The sequence below is a fragment of the Peromyscus maniculatus genome, chromosome 19 (genome assembly GCF_049852395.1).
Source record: "Peromyscus maniculatus bairdii isolate BWxNUB_F1_BW_parent chromosome 19, HU_Pman_BW_mat_3.1, whole genome shotgun sequence".
Taxonomy (NCBI): Eukaryota; Metazoa; Chordata; class Mammalia; order Rodentia; family Cricetidae; genus Peromyscus; species Peromyscus maniculatus.
The window spans coordinates 25,568,120-25,590,736 of record NC_134870.1 but is presented as its reverse complement, the minus strand read 5'-3'; the positions used below and the strand labels follow the sequence as shown (position 1 = coordinate 25,590,736).

Genomic DNA, 22,617 nt, shown 5'->3' with positions numbered 1-22,617 from the left:
GATTAAAGGCACACGCCACCACTGCCCGGCTCAGACAGAGTAAAACGACTGGGCCTGTCTCTTCTCAAATTTTGTGCAACAGTGCCTACATACTTCCCAGGGGTGTTCTGAAATAATGAAACTACTTAGCACAGAGCCAATGCTATAGTTACACAGCATTAATCTTTATTTTTTTTATTTTTTATTGCATTTGCAATATTGCACATTTTATGTGCATTGGTGTTTTGCCTGCTTGTATGTCTGTGTGAGGGTGTCAGATCTTGGAGTTACAGACAGTTGTAAGCTGCCATGTGGGTGCTGGGAATTGAACCCGGGTCCTCTGGAAGAGCAGTCAGTGCTCTTAACCACTGAGCCATTTCTCCAGCCCCATGTATTAATCTTTTTTTTTTTTTTTTTGGCTCAGTTTTTTATTGTTTATTACTGTTCCTTACTTTGTGATTCTTAGTTGTGTTTCTCAGTTTTAATTTTTCTCCTCTTTTAAGCCGTGTTGAAAATGGAGGCATATACCATAACATTTAGCACAAAAGGTTCACTGTTATTTGTCATGTTGAAATTTCGGTAATGTCAAGGTATATTTAATGATTCATGTCAAATGAATGAATAGAAAAGTAGTCCATAGTTCAGCAATTATCTCCACTACCATGTATTAATCTTTTAAGAGTTTTTCAGAGGATTAATTTTCAGGGTTTCTCAGAGCTCTGGCAAGTAAGGCATCCAGGGGTAGAGTGCTTATCTAGCATGCAAAACTGCCCTGGTCTCCATTCTAGCAATGCCAATCACCCATAGTGGACTCTAGAAGTCTGCCTTAGGACTGGCTGTGTGAAGAAGGGGAAGTAACACAGGGTTGTCACCCTCCTAAATGACCCCATTGTCCTCTTGCAGGGAGCCCAGAGGAAAGAGGCCTGATACAGTGGAAAGCTGGAGCCCATGCCAACAGTGACACGTCAGCCAGTCTGAAGAGCTATGATTTCCCCTTTGGGATGGGCATGGTCAAAAGGACTGCCTTCTTCAGATACATTCCTATCTGCCCAGTCTTCAGAGGGTTTTCTAAACAGTCAAAAACCCAGCCTCCAGTTCTGGAAGACACTCCAAACACCACGGAAACTGGGTCTGTGTGCACCAAGGTCTGAGACCAACCAGGAAAGGTAGGATGTGTTACTGCTCTTGTAGGGGGTGGATAATCAAACACCTGTTTCAACAAAAAGTAAAACTGAATTATTTTCATTCCTGTAATGTTTCAAATTTCCTCAAGGGGAGAGCAGGCTGGATAAAAAGTCCTATGTGGATTTTGGGTGGAATTCCTTAGCCACGGTATAGAGAGAGCAGACATTCCCAACTGTCGTGGGCCACCAATGGGTCCAAGTTGAAATATTAACCCCACCAGACACAGGCAGCACCCAGGCCGACTAGAGTCTGTAAGCAGTCACTGCCAGCCTGTATCTTTGAGTTCTTGTATGCGATATGTAGTTTTTCAGTCTCTCAAAAGTACTGGCATAAGCCACCATGACCAGCTCACCCCCTCTCAATTCATGATTCTTCTATCATAGCCTCTCTCAAAATGTTAAGAATTAAAAAAAACTTTTGTAAGGTATTTCATTTTACGTACATGAGTGTTTTGCCTACACCTATGTCTGAATACCATGTACTTGTCTGGTGCCTGCAGAGGTCAGAAGCACTGGATCCCCAGAACTGGAGTTATGGACAGTTGTGAACCACCATGTGGGTGCTGGGAATCAAACCTGGGGTCTCCTGTCAGAAGGCCAAATGCTCTTATCCATTGAGCCATCTCTCCAGCTTCTCAAATGCAGGAATTTTACAGGTGTGCATACTACACTTAAATTACGTTTGGCATGGAAAAGGTTGTGACACTAAACAGGAAAAATCCTTCCACATACACTATTTTGTTTTTTTGTTTCAATGTTAGTGGTCATAAAACTAAAACCATTTTCTTTTCTTTTCTTTTCTTTTTTTTTTTTTTTTTGAGACAGGGTTTCTGTGGGTAGTTTTGGTGCCTGTTCTGAATCTTGATCTGTAGATCAGGCTGGCCTCGAAGTCACAGAGATCCACCTGGCTCTGCCTCCCGAGTGCTGGGATTAAAGGCGTGTGCCACCACTGTCCGGCCTAAAAACATTTTCAATTACTTCACTTACCATAAATCTGGAGTACAAGCCCATAAGGGAGTGATCATTTATCTTTAGGGCTTCAAAATGTGTGGACAATGCTGAATCCTAATTTTGCCTCAAATGCAGATACCTGGCTCTGGTTATCTCAAATGCTTTCTCCCTCAAACAAGAAGCTTTCCAATGAGGGTTGTGAGTGGTGTTTATGCCTGTCATGTGAGCCGTTAGAGGAGGCGCATGAGACTGAGGCGAGCCCCAAGTGGGACACGTGGTTCTGAGCAGTCAGCAAAGAAAGGGGTTCTGGCCTCCCCAAGAGCAAGTGTCAAACCTGACTGTCTTTTCCAGCTGTTCAAAGACCCTGCTTGCTGCCAGATGTAGTGGTGCACACACTTAATCCCAGCACTTGGCAGAGAGAGGCAAGCAGATTTCTGAAGCCAGCCTGTCTACACTGTGAGCTCCAAGATAACCAGGGCTACATAATGAGACCTTGTCTCAAAAACAGAAACAACAAAACCACCACCAACAAAAAAACAACAATCACCTTCTCTTCCAGAGGACGCTGGTTCAATTCCTGGTACCCACAAAGCAGCTCACAACTGGCTGTAACTCCAGTTCCAGGAGCTCTGATGCTCTCTTCTGGCCCCTATGGTCACCAGGCTTGAAAGTGATACACAGATACACCGGCAGGCAAAACACACACACATTAAAAAAAAAAAAAAAAAAGTGGGGGGTGGGGTTTGGAGAGATGACTCAGAGGTTAAGAGCACTGGTTGCTCTTCCAGAGTTCCTGAGTTCAGTTCCTGGCAATGGTGGCTCACAACCATCTATAATGAGATCTGGTGCCCTCCTCTGGTGGGCAGGGGTACATGCAGACAGAACATTGCATACATAATAAATAAATCTTAAAAAAAAAAAAAAAAAAAAAAAAAAAAATTGGGGCTTTTTAAGAGATGGCTTAGTGGTTAAGAGCCCAGGCTGCTCTTCTAGAGGTCTCGAGTTCAATTCCCAGCATGCAGACAAAATATCCATCGACATTAAATATGCAAATAAACAAAGACAACATCTGTATTTTCAAAATGCCAGCATTAAAGGAAAAAAAAAAAGAAAAAAAGAAAATTAAAGCCAGCCTTCATAAAGTGAATTCTAGGACAGCCAAGGCTACACAGAGAAACTGTGTCTCAGAAAAAACTAAAAAGACCACTTGGGAGGCAGAGAGCCAGGTGGACCTCTGAGTTTGAGGCTAGCCTGGTCTATAGAGTGAGAGCCAGGACAGGCACCAAAACCACACAGAGAAACCCTATCTGGAAAAACCAAAAAGACTACATGGCCTGTTTTAGTCTTTAGCCCTATAAAAAATATATATATATATATATATATATATATACACACCCACGTTGTTACACACGCTAAGCAAGGGTTCTACCACTAACACACCCAGCACAACCCTAGTTTTACACCATGGCTGTCTAAGGTTTTGGACACCGAAGTCTTGGGCACGTCCAATTCCTGGAGAGACCCTTGACAGCTCCTCTCTGAGCATGCTCACCCACAGAGTGACCCGAGGCTCGGGCCACACTAAATACCAACACTGAAGAGTCTGTAGTCTGAACCAATAAACACAAGCATCAGCTCAGTTCTACTATTATTTATTTTTTTAAATATTTTTGAAAAAATATAATTTTTTTACAATATTTTCAACTTAAAACACTATTCACACTGAACACGTATGGCAGCTTAACCTACCCAAATATGAAGTTTAAGAAGCCAAAACTGTTCTAGCTTTGTTAAAAGGAAAACTGTGCTGCAGACTATAGTCACCACGATGGTTAACAAACAAGGAAGAGCACCACTCCGTTCGTGCTACCACTTTTAGTACTTCAGTTGGACTATGGGCTGGTGTTGGTCCTGTGTCCGACCTCACACATGTATGGCTATGACACAATGAGCCTGAGAAGATGCACCCTCCAACCCTGTTTCCTCAAGGTCACGCCGGGAGAACCCAGTGTTCCTAACATGATAATGCACCAGGCAAAAGCCAGGGCGGCTCTTATCTGCCCACCACCGCAACCTCCGCCAGACATTCTCGTATAATCTATTTCTAGTTAACAGACTTTCTTCAGAAAGGATATTTTCGATGGACAAATGCAACTGAGAAATCTGCTTAACAATTCAGAACCTAATTTAAACTTACTCATTTACTTATTTTTTTACAAAGTGCAGACATTAGAAAGTGTCAATCAATCCTTAGGGAGCAGTTTAGCCTCAAAGACAGACAATTCGGTGAGAGTTGGAGGTTATTTAATTTGGTTCTTTGTCACAGCTGACTGGTGCTTCTTCTTCTGCTGTCTTTACAATCAGCCATGGGGCCAATGCTACTTTCAGTAACTCTGTGACGGCTTCTTACTTAGTAACAGTCTCAGCACTTTTATTAAGCATGCAAGACTAACAAAAACTTTGGCAATGCATAAGTGTAACACAGTGACGAGAGCTTTTACAATGAAGTCTTCTAATACTGCCTCCACAGTGTGGAAATTGTGCTACATCCACCAAAAGAGGGCCCGTCTACTCAAATATGTTAGTACTTCACCCCAGGAACAAACTCCTTTGCATTTGGATTCAGATTGCTCTTGACCTGGAAAATAAGTACATAAGAAAAGAAAAAAGAAAAAGAAAAAAAAAAAAGCAAATTCATTACAGTTGGCTGTGGATTCTCAGAAGCATTCAGCCTAGATTCTTATGTAAAAAATACCTCAGAAAAATAAGAAAGACTGGACTACAGTTACACCTAACCCCAAAAACCTATGGCAGAGAAAGAATGTGATATAAGTTCTATATCCTTTTTTTTTTTTTTTTTAAATATAGGTCTCTATGTAGTCCTGGCTGGCCTTGAACTCAAGAGATCCACAAGCCTGTGCTTCCCAAGTGCTGGGACTGAAGGTGTGTGTAACCACATGAGGCCTCTATATCCTATTATATTAACTTCTAAAGTAGGAGCTGACATTAAGTGTAACAAAACAAAAACAAACAAAAAACCCCCCAAAAACAAAACAAAACAAAATCCCCCACATAACTTCACATAAACTATAAGGAATAGCATGGAACAAAGAATTCTGTCAACTGTACTTGATACTCTGAAAATACTTCCAAACACTAATACACGGTCACAGTTTGATTTGCTGGGGCACCGTTGGCTGTTGGTGAATTTTACTTATGATTGTCACTAAAAACTTGGGAGTTATCTTTCTACAGCTGCTGCCTTCTAATTCTCACAGGTGATACTGGATGTAACAGGAAAAGAAAACTACACAGGACACAGAAGACCTGAGTTGGAAATCTCAACTCTGCCTGTTCCAAACTTCTGTGTAAGCTTGGACAAATCAGCCTCTTGGAGACTCCATTTCCACATCAGCTTAGAAAACAACGAAGAGTAGGCCACATTCTCTAAGCACTCTAGAGACTCATACCAGCATTATTCTGTTCCTCACTTCTCCTTTCCTAAGCATACCTGTCAATGTAAAGGAAAAAGAGCTGGAAATTCTCTACATTTGAGTTGGGAGTTGATAAAAAAGAAACCAGGAGATTCCAGGGGTAACTGTAGACATGCAGATAGGCTCTTTTTTTTTTTTTTTTAATTGAATTCCAATGTCATGTATTTTAAGACCAAAACATAATACTATACAACACATTGGACCAATAAGTTAGATAAATTGAGATAAATAGTCTCTATTCCCACAGGGGAAATAAATTTACATTTTAATTAAAGAATGTTCTAGGCCTGGGCTTGATCTTCAGCATTACATACACACAAATAAAAACCCTTAAGAGGAAGAAGAGCGAGCATGGTTTAATTGTACAACCCAGAAGCCTTGACTATAGAAGCTTCTGGCAGCTAGAGAAGTCTAAGAATGAATTAATCTCAAATAGTGTGAGTTAAACAAATCAGTTTCTGTGTCACATATTTATGCAAAATCTAGGTTATATTTTAAGCCTAGCAAAGCCTTTATTCATCAGAGCATCAGTATTATTTGACACAACTAAGAAAATATGCTGAGATCAGATTGAGATTAAACACCTGTTCAGCTGGGTGACTGTTATTTACTGCAACAAAGATTATACCACAATGTAAATTTCAAGACTTTCTGTATTGTCCTTTAGCTGCAGAATGGTTTCCAAAAGCCTGATGGGGAGGAAGACTCTAAAATATCTCCTTGGGATGCTTAAACCCTGATTCTTCAAGTTTGGGTGATTAAGATGAACAGCTTAGTAAATGAATGCACAGTGAACAGACAACAATGGAGAAGTTCCAGACAATTCTCTTGGCCAGAAAAACCAGAAAAAAACTGTAATTTCCAAATCTTTGTGGCGCATGATGGCTCATGCTCATAATTCCAGGTCTTGGTAGACTGGGGCATGAGGACTGCTTTAAGTGTGAGGCTAGTCAGGGCTAAGCATTGCGTTTCAGGTTGGATTGTGCTAGAGTAAAACCCTGTTTCAACCATCCACCCACCTCACGAAACAAGAAAATCTTTTATCTTAATTTTAGTAAAAGACTCATCAGGTTCTACTTTGGTGACGATGAGAACTTTACTGCAAGCACATCACCAGTGACAACACTGAGGATAAGTAAGAATACGAATCTAGCTTTGCATTCTTTATCTGCCAAGAGCTTGTAAAAATATCTGAAAGAAACCCAATCAAGAGATCTTAGAAATTTTATCAGATTAAAATTTCCAAATTTTACCAAATATTTAGGTAACAAAGAGCAAAACTTTCCATCAAGATATAATCAAGTCATATGGTAATACTCTAAGTTTCTGGACTACTCCAAAGGCAACATTAAGTTTAATACAACATCAATATTGGAAGCAACAATGAGTTATCCTATATAAATGAGACTAGGGGGCCTCTACTTCCACTCTTAAAAAAAGTGGGAAAATTTTCAAAGGGGAAGAGATGTGGAACTCTTCTTAAATAGAGTGTAGCTGGATTTTCCACTTATGGGAAAGATGAGGTAGGGTCTAAAAAGATGAGAAATGACTTTTTACCACAAGATCTTCCAGAGAAGAGCCATCACTGATAACAAGGTCATTAAACTGGTCTTGGATTTGGTCCATAGTTTGTGGGAGATCTCGAGCTGGAATAAACCATTCATGTTCTTCTTCCTCTTCCAGCATTTCTTGGAAACAACGTTCAATAAATTCTTCTTCCCACAACTCCTCTTCTATCTAGAGTCACAACATAAAGGGATAATTATAGCATAACTAGTAAGACATCCCTAAATAAGGCTTAAAATATCTTAAACTAAGCCATCTGAAAACATATCATGAGGGCAAGGTATATATGCCTTTAATCCCAGCACTCCGGAGGCAGGCAAGCAGATACCTGAGTTTGAGGCCAGCCTATTCTACATAGCCAGTTACAGGCCAGCCAAGGCTATACAGAGAGACCCTGTCTCAACAGAACAGAGCAGAACCAGATCAGATCATGATGTGGCTGGCTCTGAGGTTTACAACTATCATCTCAGCACTTGAAGTGTGACTCATTGGTAGAGTACATCACTATGCATGATACCTTGGGTCTGATCTCCAACACTAAAATTAAAAACTTAGAAACTTTCTCTCTCCTGCTTCTGTACTACAGGAAAACCTCAAGACCGAGGAAGATCTGTTTAGGGTTATTTTAGGTCTTTGTCTCTACAGAATGTTTTTTCCACTGAAAATAGCAAGGAGGCCGGGCGGTGGTGGTGCACCACCGCACTTGGGATCCAAAGCACTTGGGAGGCAGAGGCAGGTGGATCTCTGTGAGTTCGAGGCCAGCCTGGTCTACAGCTAGTCCAGGACAGGCTCCAAAGCTACAGAGAAACCCTGTCTCAACCCCCCCCTCAAAAAAAAAACCAACACCCTTCCACACCCCCATCCACACCACCTAGCAAAAAAAAAAAAAAAAAAAAAAAAAAAAAAAAAAGAAAAAGAAAATAGCAAGGAAAAAGTAAAGAACAGAGCCAGGTGGCGGCGGCACACACCTTTAGTTCCAGCACTTGGGAGGCAGAGGCAGGCAAATCTCTGTGAGTTGCAGGCCACCCTAGTCTACGAGTTCCAGGACAGCCAGAAAGACAGAGAAATCCCATCTTAAAAAACAAAACAAAACAAAAACCCCGAAAGATAAAAATGAAAAATAAAGGAGTGATCTCTTTGAGAATATTGATCAGAATTATTCATGAAGCCTTAAAAATACCAAGGCCCTAATCCAACCTGCATAAAGACTACAGGAAAATCTCTAGGAAGTAGAGATTTAAAATAGTAGCAAAGGGGGCTGGAGAGATGGCTCAGAGGTTAAGAGCATTGGGTTGCTCTTCCAAAGGTCCTGAATTCAATTCTTAGCAACTACATGGTGGCTCACAACCCTCTATAATGATCTGGTGCCCTCTTCTGGCCTGCAGGGATATAAGCAGGCAGAACACAGCATACATAATAAATCCTTAAAAAACAAACAAAACCCCCCAGCCCCAGAAAACAAGTAGGTGGTGGCGCGGGCGCGCGCACACACATACTCATTGCACTTGAGAGGCAAGTGGATCTCTATGAGTTCAAGGCCAGCCAGAGCAAGTTCCACGAGAGGAAAGGCTACACGGAGAACCTTTCCCCTTGAACCCAATAAAAAGGTGGGGAGGCTGGAAGAAAGGACTCAGTGGTAAAGAGCACTTGCTATTCTTGTCGAGGACTCATTCCCAATATCCGTGTTGGGTAGCTCACAAACTCCAGCACTAGGGGATCCAGCACCCTCTTCTGGCCCACTCTCTGCACCCACATGGCTATTAATGGCTAGCCTCACAATCAAAAAAGTAAAAATAAATCTTAAAGCCAGGCCCGATGGTTCATGCCTTTAATACCAGCACTTGGGAGGCATAGGTGTATGACTTTGAGGGCAGCCAGGGTTATGGGGTGAAATACCTTGCCTTAAAAACAAACAACAAAACAACCCTTCTCTCCCCCAACAGTCCTCCTCCCCGACCCCAACTGATCCTTACTGAAATGAGACTGAACTGTTTACACTGCAATGGCCACCACCGGATACAGGGAAATTAGGCTAACCACTGATTCCCAAAACCAAACCGGAACAGACAGTAGAATGGGAATAAAAGATGACTTTTACTAGTGTATCAGCGCTCTCTAGAGAGCAGTAGTAGAAGCAGCGGATTTCCAGGCTGACTGAGACTCTCAAGTGAAATACAGATCAATTTTGCATCAGGACATCTGTGGTCTGTTTACACCAGTTTCCTAAATTCTCTTGGATTTCCACTGTAATACAGAGATCTATCTGGGAACTTTGTTCGTGTCCCAAGCTCCACCCTATTCTTCTTCATCATTGTCTAGGGTGGGACCCTGAAATAAGCTGTCCAAGTAATTTCAATGGGCAGTTAAGCCTGGCAGCAACTGGCAGCCAAATAAAATAGGAGTGGAAGCACATAAACCCTTACCCTGCATATAAAGGACTTCACACACTCACTCATATTCTCATTCTCATTCTCTCTCTCTCTCTCTCTCTCTCTCTCTCTCTCTCTCTCTCTCTCTCTCTCTCTCTCCCCCCACCCCCTTTCCCCCGCCTCTCCAGGACCAAGAACATATTTGAAAGATATGAAGCTACAAAAGGAACATGTTTGTACACAAAACTAACTTGTCTGTTGAATTCCTCTTCGTTTTCCATCCACATGTATTCTGCAAATGGATTATCATCTTCATGAGAATGACCGTTAATAATCACATCTTCATTGATGATGCTTGGGCTAGTACTGGTGCGACTTGGATCTTTCATGGCTGGTGTTCGTTGTCGTTTTTAACCTTTAAAGTAGAATATAATCACTTTTTGGTTCTTAATGAGCACACTTGCTATTATTACTACCCACCAAAGTGTTAGAGGCACATGCTACATTAGTTGGAAAACTTTCTTTCCCAAAATGACTAAGAAATTGCTGAGGGCAGGGCTCAAGATACAGAAGTAGAAAACTCTTTTTTGTTCTGTGCAGTTCTGGTGCCTGTCCTGGATCTCTCTGTGGACCTCTCTATCTTGCTGAGGCAGCGTCACTGCACAACACTCCAGGATCTAAGCTTTACGGATTCTCAGACTTATGTCTTTATGATGGCCACTGACACACCCTAGAAAGTGCAATGACTACATTTGAAAGCCATCATCCAGTTTACTGTCAGCACAGTGTATTCTCTCCATTAGAGTTTGGCAACTCTATTAGCTGTGTAACTTTAGTTGAGGTTAGAGGTGGTAGGTATTATATGCATTATAGTGTCAAATATAACATCTAACACCCAAGCATGTTCACTAACATGTTAGGGCTTTATAGTATCAGTAGCCCCTTTATTCCAAAACCAATGATAGTCATTTGCTCATATTCGATACAGTTTCACAATCTACTCAACAGCCAATAACTTAATGTAATCTAATTAATTATCTATAAAAATTAGGCTAGTCAGGTTGGTGGCACGTCTTTAATTCTAGCACTCTGTATGAAAAGACAGGAGGATCTGAGTTTGAGGCTAAAAATTAAAACATGGAATTTCACATTCTTTACTATTTTACTAGTTAAAGATTGAAATTGTCGAAGAGATGCAGAACAACAGTGACATGTACACAAATTCAGGCAATCAGACGACCTAACAAAGAAACAACAGAATTAAAAAAAAAAAAAAAAAAAAAAAAGCTGAGGGATCTGTAGGGATGGCTCTAGGTTGGTAAACTGCTTACCAAGCAAATATGAAGTCTTATGTACTACTCATGTAGTACATATCTGTAATCCCAGCACTGGGGAGGTATGGACAGGTGGATCCTTGGAGCTCAACTAGCCAGCCAGTCTGGCCAAGTTAATGAGCTCCAGGTTACATGAGAGATCCTGTTCCAAAAAATAAGATGCAGAAAGGCTAGAGACGGCCCGGGAAGTAAGAGCACTTGCTGCTCTTGCAGAGGACCCAGGTTTATATTCCAACACCTACATGGAGACACACAACTATCCTTAACTTCAGTTCCAAGGGACCCAACAATCTCTTCTGACCTCCATGGGCACCGGACATGCATATGGTACACATGCAGGGAAAACATACATACACATAAAAGATCTTCTGGCCTCCACATCTCTACATCCACACTCATGAACACATAATGCACCTTATACACATACAGAAGAGCCTCAAGAGCCAGGTGTGGCGACACATGCCTGTAGTTCCAGCACTAGGAGAACTGATGGGAGTCTGAGGCTAACCTGACAATGTCAAGTTCCAGTATAGCCTGAGCAATCAACTATAGAGCATGACCCTGCATCAAAAAACACAACAAGCCCACTTTGCCCAAAACCCCGTTGATGCCTCTTATTCTGGCTATCACAACCAACTAAAATATCAAAACTAAAATCTGTTAAATTCTTTTATGGGGGTGAATAAAATAAATATATATTGTATAAAATTCTCAAATTAAAATACATTAAAATACTTTCACTTGGGTAAGGTTCAGGGGACAGAGCTGCTCTATGGATTACCTGACTCCTTAAAATTAATTTTATGTATTTACCTTTTAAAGACTACTTATTGTGTTTGGCTTAAATAAGAATGGCCCCATAGGCTCACATTGAAATCCTCAGTCAACAGGGAGTGGTACTATCTGAAAGGATTAAAAAGATTAGGAAGCGTGGCCTTGTTGAAGTGTGTCACTAGGGGTGGGCACTGAGGTTTCAAAAGCCTAAGCCAAGCCCCGAGTCTATCTACTTATGGATCAGAATGTCGCTCTCAGATACTGCTCCTGCATCTGCCTGGCTGCCTAACACCATTCTCCCGACCCTGATGCTAATGGACTAAGCCTCTGTGCTCATGGTATCTCTTTGCAGCCATAGAACAGTGACTAGAACAGTGTGCCTGCTTGGGTTTATGTGCACCACATGTGTTCATGTGCCTTTGGAGGCCAGAGGACATTGGATCTCCTAGAACTGGGGTTGGAGGCAGTTGTGAGCTGATGCTGAAAACTATATATTCTGAAGAGCAGTAAATGCCAGTAACTGCTGGGCCATCTCTCCAAGACCCAACTATGGCCTTACTTTTAAGTGCATAAAAAGTGTAATAAAATTCCACAGCTGTTCATGTAATACAAATTTAGTCTCTAATCCAAGGTAGAGCTCAGGCAGGGATCCAATCCCACTTAGCACACATGTATTTTCTCAATACTGAATACCAATGACACCGTTATGAAGTTTTAATTTTTTTTTTTTTTTGAGATAGGGTTTCTTTGTGTAACAGCCTTTGCCATCCTGGAATTCACTTTGCAGACCAGGCTGGCCTCAAACTCACAGGGGTCTGTCTGCTTCTGCTGCTGCCTCCTGAGTGCTACGATTAAAGACATGCACCCCCACACCTGGCTGGAGGAAAAGTTTTAAGAGATTCTCAACTAATCAGGCTTGGTTGGCACACACCTGTAATCCAACACTTAGCAGGTGGAGGCAGGATGATCAGGAGTTCAATGCCAATCTCAGGTATATGGGGCCCCATTTTTTTTCTTTCTTCTGGTTTTTCGAGACAGGGTTTCTCTGTGTAGCTTTGGAACCTGTCTTGGATCTCACTCTGTAGACCACGCTAGCCTTGAACTCACAGAGATCCACCTGCCTCTGCCCCCAGAATGCTGGAATTAAAGGCTTATTGAAAACCATGTTCTAAAGAGAAAAAAAGGAGGCAGCAAAATCAGATCCTGCAAGATTATCAGTCCACAGGACTCTCACAGCAAGATAAAATGAGATACATCGTAGAGGAACAGCCAAAGAAAAAAAGGGGGAAAAAAAAAGGTAACCGTTTAAAAAAAAAAAAAAAAAAAAAAAGTTGACCATAATGGCTTCCACCTGCAATCCTAGCATTTGGTAGCTGAGCCAGGATTACTGTGAATTGCAGGTCAGAGCCATACGGTCAGACCCTGTCTCAAACAAACAAAAAAGAAGTGTTAATAAAAAAAGACAACCCAATTTAAAAACAGACAAAGAAATTCACGTTGGACATTTAGCTGATGCTGTCTTTAATGAAAACAATTATGTTTGGGGCTCAGCAGTTCAAAGGCCACTAGACAGACAGACTGACAAAGGTATGGAGTTTTGTTGATAAACATAAGTGTTGGGGAATATTAATTATTTTTTTAAAAAAAGACTTATTTATTATGCATATAGTGTTCTGTCTGCATGTATGCCTGCAGGCTAGAAGAGGGCACTGGAACGCATTATAGATGGTTGCTGGGAATTGAACTCAGGACCTCTGGAAGAGCAGCCAGGACTCTTAACCTCTGAGGCATCTCTCCAGCCCCGGGGAATATTATTTTTTTTTTTTTTTTTTTTGGTTTTTCGAGACAGGGTTTCTCTGTGTAGCTTTGCACCTTTTCCTGGAACTCACTTGGTAGCCCAGGCTGACCTCGAACTCACAGAGATCCGCCTGGCTCTGCCTCCCGAGTGCTGGGATTAAAGGCGTGCGCCACCACCGCCCGGCTAGGGGGAATATTATTTTAAGGTGTGATGTTACTTTTGTTTATGTTGCATTTGTTTAACTCTGTGAAGCTGTGTTACTGTGCCTGTCTTAAACACCTGATGGTCTAATAAAGAACTGAACGGCCAACAGAGAGGCAGGAAAAAGGATAGGAGGGGCTGGCAGACAGAGAATATATAGGAGAAATCTGGGAGGCCAGAAGTAGTTAGAAGGAGGAGGACTCCAGGGGCCAGCTACACAGCCAGCCACGGAGTAAGATTTACAGAAGAGAACAGGAAAAGCCCAAAGGCAAAATATAGATGGGTTAATTTAAAGTTAAGTTGGCAAGAAATAAGTCACGCTAAGGCTGGGCATTCTTAAAAGAATAAGCCTCCATGAGGTGAGTGTTTTATTTGGGAGTTGGGTGGTGGGCCCCCCAAAAGGGCAAAAAACAAACAACAGACAAGGTTTGCTGTAAGTTTACCAAATCAAGAGTGTTAGCCTAGCACGGTAGCACACGCCTTTTACTCTCAGTGCTCAGGAGGCAGAGGCAGGCGGATCTCTGTTAAAAAAAAAAAAAAAGCCCCCACCTCTAGACAGCGTCCACTCCCATATACCAAATAAAAAAGAGATGCTGGGAATCCTCAGCAACTTCATGAAATACACTGTTTACTGCATAAAATGTACAAAGACATCTACATTGGAAAAAGGACATGAGAAAGATGCCCGGACTAGAAAAAACACACATGCCTCACTTTCACAAGCATATCCCGTGAATGAAAGCACTATTTGGAAGAATCAAGATCTTGAAGCTGCCACAAAGACTTCTAAGAACATGCTAGACAGGCATAGCAACACACACATAATTGGGGAGGTTGAGCTAGGAGATCAGGATTTCAAGACCATCCTAAGCTACAAAGAAGTTTGATGCCAGCCTGGGCTACATGAGACTCTTATCCTAAACACTTTTGGGCTGGCTGGAGATACTTTGTGATAAGAATACTAACAGCGATTAAAAAAAACCAACTCATCAAAATATATTTTAGCCCCCTCTCAAAAATAGGCAAAGGAGTTGAATAAAGTTACATAGCTATATAAAAGACGCACAGATGGCTTATAAAAACGGGGTTCACACCTTTGACTCCAGTACTTAGGAATCAAAGGCAGAAAGATCTCTGTTGAGTCCAGGCCAACCACAGCTATACAGGCCTTGTGCTTAAAAAAAAAAAAAAAAAAAAAAAATCCTATAAATACAGTTTAAAAAAATGTAACATTAACCAGGTGTTGATGGCAACCAACCCCAGCACTCAGAGGCAGAGGCAGGTGGATCTCTGTGAGTTTGAGGGCAGCCTGATCTACAAATTGAGTTTTGGGACAGCCAGGGCTGTTACACAGAGAAACCTTGTCTCGAAAACAAACTTTAAAAAAAAAACCCAAACTAAGCAACCAAACAAAAAACCCAAACAAACAAACAAACAAACAAACAAACAAAAATCTAAAAACATTATGGCAGCCCCTTAGTAGGTTAAACAAGGACATATCTTTTGGCCTGGTAATTGTTTCTCCTAGTTATATACTTAAGGAATTAAAAGTGTATGTGTACATATGTTGGAACACAGTCCAGGAATGGAGTCATGAGAGGAAATTCTGAGCACTTGTGAGAACACTCCATGAAACAGGAGTCCTGCAACCTCAGTTTCTTTAAAGCACGGAATTGTTCTTGGAATGTGTGCTCATGCTTCTTCCCAGGTGTAGCAGATAGGAGTGGATTGACTTCAGGTTACTCATTATTTGCTTGCTGCTGTTATTCAATTAAATGTTTAAACGATCCTTTATATTCCTCTGTGGAAAATACTTATTTGCCAGCTGGGGCTTGTTCTTGTGATTATATACAGCTTGAACTCATGAGAACTTTACCCAGGCGACCTTTTTAACCCTCAAGAATATACTGTCTGAGGCTCTGCATGAGACTTAGTCCACCTTATCTATTGGCCCCATTCTTCCAGGTCCCACAGCCCCTAGAGCTGTGACATACATAGGGAAGGTACAGTGCAGCAAGTCTGAAGTCCTGGCGGGAGAGAGCCAAGAGAAGCATCAGTTTGGGGCCAGCCTGGGCTAATGGAGCAAGATATTGACTGAAAACAAATGAAATAATGAAATGAATAATAATTTCAACACTTGGGAAGCTGGGGGGTGGGGTGGGGCAACTCTAAATTCAAAGCCAGCCTGGATTACAGAGCAAGTGCCAGACTAGCCACAGTTATTTATACAGCAAGACCCTGTCTTCAAAAAACCTCAAAAAAAACAAACCAAAGCAAACCAAACCAAAAACCAAAAAACTAGGCCGGTGCTTATCACGCCAGCATGAGCACCTGAACTCCATTCTCAGCACCCAAATAAAGAGCTGACAGTGGTAGCACATGCTGTAGAAGCCAGCACTGGGGAGGTGAATCCCTGCGGCTTGTCAGCCAGCCTAGGCTAGGCAGAAAGTTCCAGGTCCTGGTGAGAGATCTTGTTTAAAAACAAAAAACCGGGCTGGAGAGATGGCTCAGAGGTTAAGAGCACTGCTTGCTCTTCCAAAGGTCCTGAGTTCAATTCCCAGCAACCACATGGTGGCTCACAACCACCATGAGACCTGGCACCCTGCAGAATACTGTATACATAATAAATAAATCTTAAAAAAACAAAAACCCAACAGGTGGGCATGGTGGCGCACGCTTTTAATCCCAGCACTCGGGTGGCAGAGGCAGGCAGATCTCTCTGGGTTCCAGGCAAGCCAGGGCTACAAAGAAAAACCCTGTCTTGAATGCACCCTCTCCCCACCCCAAACAAAAACAAGATGAGCAGGATGTTGACTGTGTCTGTCCTTTCCACTAAGGAGGCTGACATAAAAAGATCTCTGAGTTTGAAGCCAGCCTGGTCTATCTAAACAGCAAGTCCCCACATATGAGCATTGACCTGAACATACACAAAATTAAACAAAAACAAAACAAAAACAAAACACCACCCCACCTCCTCCCAACAAAAAGAAACCCACAAAACACTCTTGCATTCAAATGCTCTGACCTGCATTATTCTCAATAGGAAAGGGTACAGACAATACCAACTACAATGTGTTATCTACATAATCGATTATTCAGCAATAAAAAGACATACTTCATTTGTGGCATAGACAAATCTTTGAAAATATGTGAAGTTAAAGAAGCCAATAAGGCAGGCAGTGGTGATGTATGCCTTTAATTCCAGTACTCAGGAGGTAGGGGCAGGCGATTCTCTGAGTTTGAGGCCAGCCTAGTCTACATAGTGAGTTCCAGGAGAACCAGGATAGATACACAGAGAAACCTTGTCTGAAAAGGAATTGGCGACAGGAGAGTTGGTTGCCATCATGTGGCTGCTGGAAACCAAACCCAGGTCCTCTGCAAGAGCAGTAAGCACACTAAATCACTGAGTTACCTCTCTAGCCCCAGGCCTCTTTTTGAGAAGTAGTCTATGTGAATTAGGCTGGTCCTGAACTAGACTCTCTTCCCTGGGCTTCACAAGTAACCGACTTTACAAGCTTCACCATGCTGGCCAACCATCCTTTTTTCTTATATTGTCTTCTCTTGACACATTTGAGTTTTATTAATTTAGTCTGCATGAATTTGTCATCCATACCTCACAGAAAAAGGAATGAGGGGAATGGGTCACAGATGCGTCCGTGCACGCGCACACCCCCCCCCCTCTGAAGTTTGTGTATGCCACTCTATTTACATGGAGGTTCAGGGTATCCCCAATCCTAGCTACTGCACTTGCCCCTCTGGAGCAGACAGCCCTTTCTGCAGGAGCTGCCAGCAGTAATCAGGAACCCTTCTAACCCACAGGAAGCTGGGCTTAAGAGAGAAATGAAGACGCAGGGCTCTTGGAAGGCAAATTTGATTTTATGTATATATGTTTGGTCTGTGCAGCATATTCATGTCTAGTGCCTGCAGAAGCCAGAGGCATTGGATCCCCTGAAACTGAAGTTACAGATAGTTGTGAGCTATGATGTGTGTGCTAGAATCAACCCTGGTTACTTGTGAAGAGCAGCCAGAGCTCTTCATCACAATCATCTCTCCAACTCTCTGGGTGCTTTAACTTAAGACTTAAGAGGATTTCTTTCTAAAGGTTGCCTGGAATTATGCATTTCCAAACCACTACATACATGTTCAAAAATATCTGTTGCTTTCATATTTGAGCAGCTTTAGTTTCTAGTCAAGAATCCAAATTGAATTATTTTAAATTTCACTTTATGCCTGTAATCTCAGTGACACAGGAGGCTGAGGCAGGAAAATCAGATTGTCAACTGTAGCCTGCAGCATGAGTTCAAGGCCAGCCTGCACAACTCATCAGGGCCATTGGGCTGGAAATACAGCACTGACAGAGGGCTTGCTATTTGTGGGGCTCAGAAGTAAATTCCCAACACCACAAGGTAAGTAACAAACCCCCAAGACGGCTGGGGGCTAACTGGGGACTTAGAGCACTTACTACCATGTTACACAGGCTCGATCCTCAGGAGGAGAGGCAGGGGAGGGGAGATGGCTTTGTTTTAAAACTTAGATTCATAAATTTTACTACATTTTTGTTGGTAATTTTTTTTTCTATTAATGCTGCTTAGAAATCAGCTAATCACCTTGATTTAGGAGTTTGTTTTCTCTAGGTCATGTCCTTTATCTCTTTGTTACTACCTGAAATTCCTCACATACTGGTTAATAGTGTCATATTAAAATTTTAAGTATGGTTTTACCATCTTTCTCTAGTTTCATATCAAGAATTCTCATTAAACCAGGAGGGTGGTGGTGAAGCACGCCTTTAATCTCAGTGTTGGGGAGGCAAAGGCTACGCAGAGAAAACCTCTCTCTCTCTCAAAAAAAAAAAAAAAAAAAAAAAACCAAAAAGAATTCTCAGTAAAATTCAAACAGAATTACTTTCTGGTTCTTTCATTAATTTGCCTTCACAGGCATTAAATTTTCTTCTCAGAACTCTAAACTACCGTGACTTCTTAGCTTAGCTGTACTATTACTTTATTACACACACACACACACACACACACACACACACACACACACACACACACACACATTAGTCTACCAGTCTCTTCAGCTATTAAGCAAAATTAAATATCCACCAGACATGGCAATGCCTATCTGTAATTCTAGCACTCAAGGGGTGAAGTAGAAAGAGCGCCCTGAGTCTGAGGCCACCCTAGACCACATATTAAATCCTAAGCTAGCCTGATAAGACCTTGTCTCAAAAATAAAACAAAACTCACAAGAGAGGAAAATATTTCCATCAGTCCTTTTCCACACAGAAGTTTTCAGGAAGCAGTACGTTTGTCTTACTGTCTGGCACTACAAGGTAATGACGAACACAGAGAGGCACACCTGGAACCTCAGCACTTGGGGCTGAGGTGGGAGGAGCTGGAGTTTAGGGTCAGGCTGTACTATGTGCATAAAAGACTTATTTTCAAAAGGGGGGAAAAAGAGTAGCGACAGGCTAGGGAGTGTTGGGTGTGCATGCCTTTGATCCCAGCACTCAACAGACAGATCTCTTGAGTTCCAGGGCAGCCAGGGTTATATAGTGAGCTCTTATCTTAAAAATTAATTAAAAACAAAACAAAAAACTAGCTATCACCAGTCTGTTTTATTCTTCTTAGCTGTGTAATGGATAAGTCAGTTATTTAACCCAAGTCTCACCATCCTCACATGTAAAGTGGGTACTAAGGAAAGTACCTAGGCTGGAGAGGCGGTTCAGCAGTTGAGAGAGTTGAGAGCACTTGCTGAAGAGGAGCCAGGGTTCAGTTCCCAGCACCCATATGGTAGCTCACAACCATCTTTAGCTCTGGTTCCAGGGGATCCCACTTCACCCTCTGATCTCTCCAAGTACCAGGCATGCGGATAGCACACATTCATACATGCAGAAAAAACACTCAGACATAAAATAAAACTATTAATATTTTTAAAGATTCAAATTATGTGTTTTGCCTGCACATATGTATGCACACCACATGTATGCCCAGTCCTTGAGAGGGCAGAAGAGGGCAACAGATACTCTGGAACTGAAACCTGGGGCCAATGTAAGGGCAACAACCACTTTTCTTAACAACTGAGCTCTCCAGCTCCACTCCCTTTCTTTTGGTGACAAGGTCTTAGAAGTCCTGATGCTTCTGCCTTTACCTCCTGAGTGCTGGGGTTAGTCACCCAGCACTGGCGTTTACTTATTTATAGACAGGGTCTCACTACGTGGACCTGGCTGGCCTTTAACTTACAGACCAGTCTGGTCTCAAACTCACAGAATCCACCTGCCTCTGCCTCCTATATTTATTTATATTTTTGAGACTGTCCACAATGTAACATAGGCCATCTCCTAAATGCAAGGATCATAAGCCAGACCTAACCACAACCAGTTAATCATTTAGAAAAATCAAGCATCTAAAGCAAGGTACAAGTTAAAAAAATCACAGGTCTTATATCTGTAGAAGTGAAACAATGCCACAGAAAATTCCTAATCAATGGCTAGAACCTGCCAGTGTGGTGGCACAGGCCAGAAATCCTAGCCACTTGGGAAGCAGAGAGGAAGGTAGCCTGGTCAATTATCAATACTCTGCTCCAAAGACCTGGAGATGTTGGTTGCTGCACTCCAGACAACAAAAACCAAACCCAAGCCTATGATGTAACACTAATTTCCAGTGTTATAAGGGGCGATTCGGTAAGAGTAAGGGTGGCTGGCTCACCATTCTCCATCATAAGGGAAAAGTCCAAATACACCAGAAACACTAACTTATTCAACCAGGTACTAAAATGTAGGTCATAATCCAAACCCTTCAGGCAGCAGATCATCCACAATGGTATCAATTAAAGGCATTTTAATTTAAATTTACTTTTCTAGTTCTTTAGTTGTACCTGCCATATTTCAAGTTGCCCCCCTCCACCCCCCACAAAACTGGATTTCACTATGTAGCCATGGTTGGTCTTGAACTTAAGAGATCTGCCTCTGCTTTCTGACTGGGGGAATTAAAGACATTTGCCACCACATCGGGCCTTATATTCCAAGTTTTCAATAACTACAGGAATGCTAGGTTTCAGAGTCCAACCACCACATCTAGTTTAAATAATCAATGCTCAGGAAAGTACTTAGAACAAGGAAGGCCTGGCATAATTAAATGATGTCTACTACTAAATAATCTGCCAAGCCCTGCTTTCTCAACTTTAAAATAGGTAAGAAAAAAACTTGCTCTATTTCACACGTCATGATAAATATGAAAATATAAACTACAAAAAGATGTGAAAGTGCAAAAGGTTATTAAATACTACCTTCATTCTTCCACAATACTTATTAAAATTGCTCTAATAGTGGACATTTTATAACTTTCACTAAAATGAAGGCATCACTATCTAGGGTCATAAAGTGATAAACCTGAGTAAAATTGGCTTATTGAAGGAAAACACCACTGTAGACTTACTCTGTCCCAGAGGGTAGAAATTACCTACCTCAGTTTGAGTTCTCAAGGACCAACATGCACAGCCTTTAACCATTACAGTGAATCGCCATTCCCCCCATCCCCTAAAGAAAGATAAATAGGGTATAATTTTTTTTGAAAGTTACCTATCTTTGTCATACATACTTGTGAGAATGGTTTTGTTCAAGGTCATTAACACAGACTGTGCTCAATCCTGTCATTCACACACCCAAGACAGAACCACAGAACAGCAAGTGCTGGATCTCATTAAAGTGCAGTTTCTCTTCCTAGTTGAGAAGACCTACAGCTGAAACTTCAGATGTTACTTCACGAACCAACACCTACCAACTACTAAATGAAACGTGTGAAAAACGTGCCGCCGTGATAAAAGAAATGCTCAGCCAGCACACGCAAAGCATTCACAAGCATCTGCAGAAATAAGTGTCAAAGGCTCTCAGTAAACTGAAAACCAAATTCTTTTTAAGGTTTGGGGCTGCAAAATTAGGGAAAGCAAACCTTTTAGCACCTATCAGAACATTACCGCGGGCTACTGCAACACGTTTTTAAAAGTTAACTTCACTAGAAGCCCTACGACCCCCTTCCTTCCTTCCTTTCGCTGAGGTACTAGTGGTGGGGAGTAAACATATATTACCGAAAGGTAAGAGGGCCAGTATCCTATGAACCCAACAATATGAACGGAACGGGCCCTTTTAAGTTTCTCTAACGCCTTGCTGGTGTTGAGGGTTTCCAGCACCCCCAAACAAAGGCCCTATCTGGAGCACGTGATAAAGCTTAAAATACGGGGTAGACGTGGTGAAGAGATGGAAGAGGCTGAAAGATACAAGCCGTTCGACCGTTACAGAATGCTCCCCTGGGACACCGCCAGCCTGCCAGTCCCTCGGCCCCTTCCCTCCCCAAACCCCAGCCCGGGCCCAAGCGCGCAGGCGCAGCGGCAGGGGCTGCGCGTGGCGACGCGCAGGCGTAAAGTGGATAGAAACAATGAGCTTTGTTGCCCAAGCGGCGAGGGGGGGGCGGTGGGCGCAGGGGAGAAGGTCCAGGACAGGTTATGAAAAGACTGAGGGGCGCAAGAAAGTGCTACCCCGGCCACACTCGCGCGCCACGAGAGACCCGGACCCGGGGCTGTGCCATCGAAATCATAAATAATGAAATGGGAAAAACAAGCTACGGCCATTTCGGAGAGACAGATGGAGCCTGCCCCGGCTTATCCCTCCGACTCGGCGGAAATGGGCCGGGAACAACCGAGGTCAAGCCGGGCTCGGTGGCCCACAGCCTGGGCGGCCTCTTTGGCCCCCTCGGCCTTCGCCAAGTGCGGCCTCTCGACCGCTGGGCCGTCCGTCGCGCCCTCACGACGCTCGGCCTGAGGGGACCCCTCACCCAGTGCACGGCAGCGGGGACGGCAGCCCACGAATCCTGTCGGCCTCCGCGGATCTCCACAGGCAGCGCCGCTCCCCCGCTCGACGTGCGCTTCGCCCGCCGCCTCCCTTCTCCAGTCCAAACAAACACCCCAGCCCGG

The 22,617-nt window shown here is 42.7% G+C and overlaps 2 protein-coding genes across 13 annotated transcripts in view; one reads left to right on the top strand and one right to left on the bottom strand.

The window, feature by feature from the left end:
- Positions 1–18,027, top strand: part of Slc23a1 (solute carrier family 23 member 1) — a 27,254-nt gene extending 9,227 nt beyond the window's left edge. For 4 of the 9 annotated variants that reach the window (XM_076554987.1, XM_076554989.1, XM_006991030.4 and 1 more), the window contains 2 exons: positions 883–1,145; positions 5,393–7,282. In XM_076554987.1, the coding sequence (XP_076411102.1) occupies positions 883–1,130 (248 nt within the window). In that variant the 3' untranslated portion in view covers positions 1,131–1,145; positions 5,393–7,282. Of the gene's footprint in view, positions 1–882; positions 1,146–1,663; positions 1,820–1,988; positions 2,105–5,392; positions 7,283–9,731; positions 9,869–17,892 lie in introns of those variants that run through there. The other 5 variants (XR_013046035.1, XR_013046036.1, XM_042264329.2 and 2 more) reach the window with 4 other exon arrangements.
- On the bottom strand, positions 3,751–22,617 carry Paip2 (poly(A) binding protein interacting protein 2). Of its 4 annotated transcripts, XM_076554990.1 has the most exons (5): positions 21,736–21,999; positions 21,115–21,187; positions 9,795–9,958; positions 7,166–7,345; positions 3,751–4,752 (listed from the first exon to the last, which is right to left on the bottom strand). In XM_076554990.1, the coding sequence occupies exons 3-5, from the start codon at positions 9,930–9,932 to the stop codon at positions 4,696–4,698; spliced, it is 375 nt and encodes a 124-aa protein (XP_076411105.1). In that variant the 5' UTR covers positions 9,933–9,958; positions 21,115–21,187; positions 21,736–21,999; the 3' UTR covers positions 3,751–4,695. The 4 variants fall into 4 exon arrangements, with proteins under 4 accessions (XP_076411105.1, XP_015864769.1, XP_076411106.1 ...); XM_016009283.3 differs by lacking the exons at positions 21,115–21,187; positions 21,736–21,999 and adding an exon at positions 22,479–22,617; XM_076554991.1 differs by lacking the exon at positions 21,115–21,187 and having other exon boundaries at positions 21,249–21,996.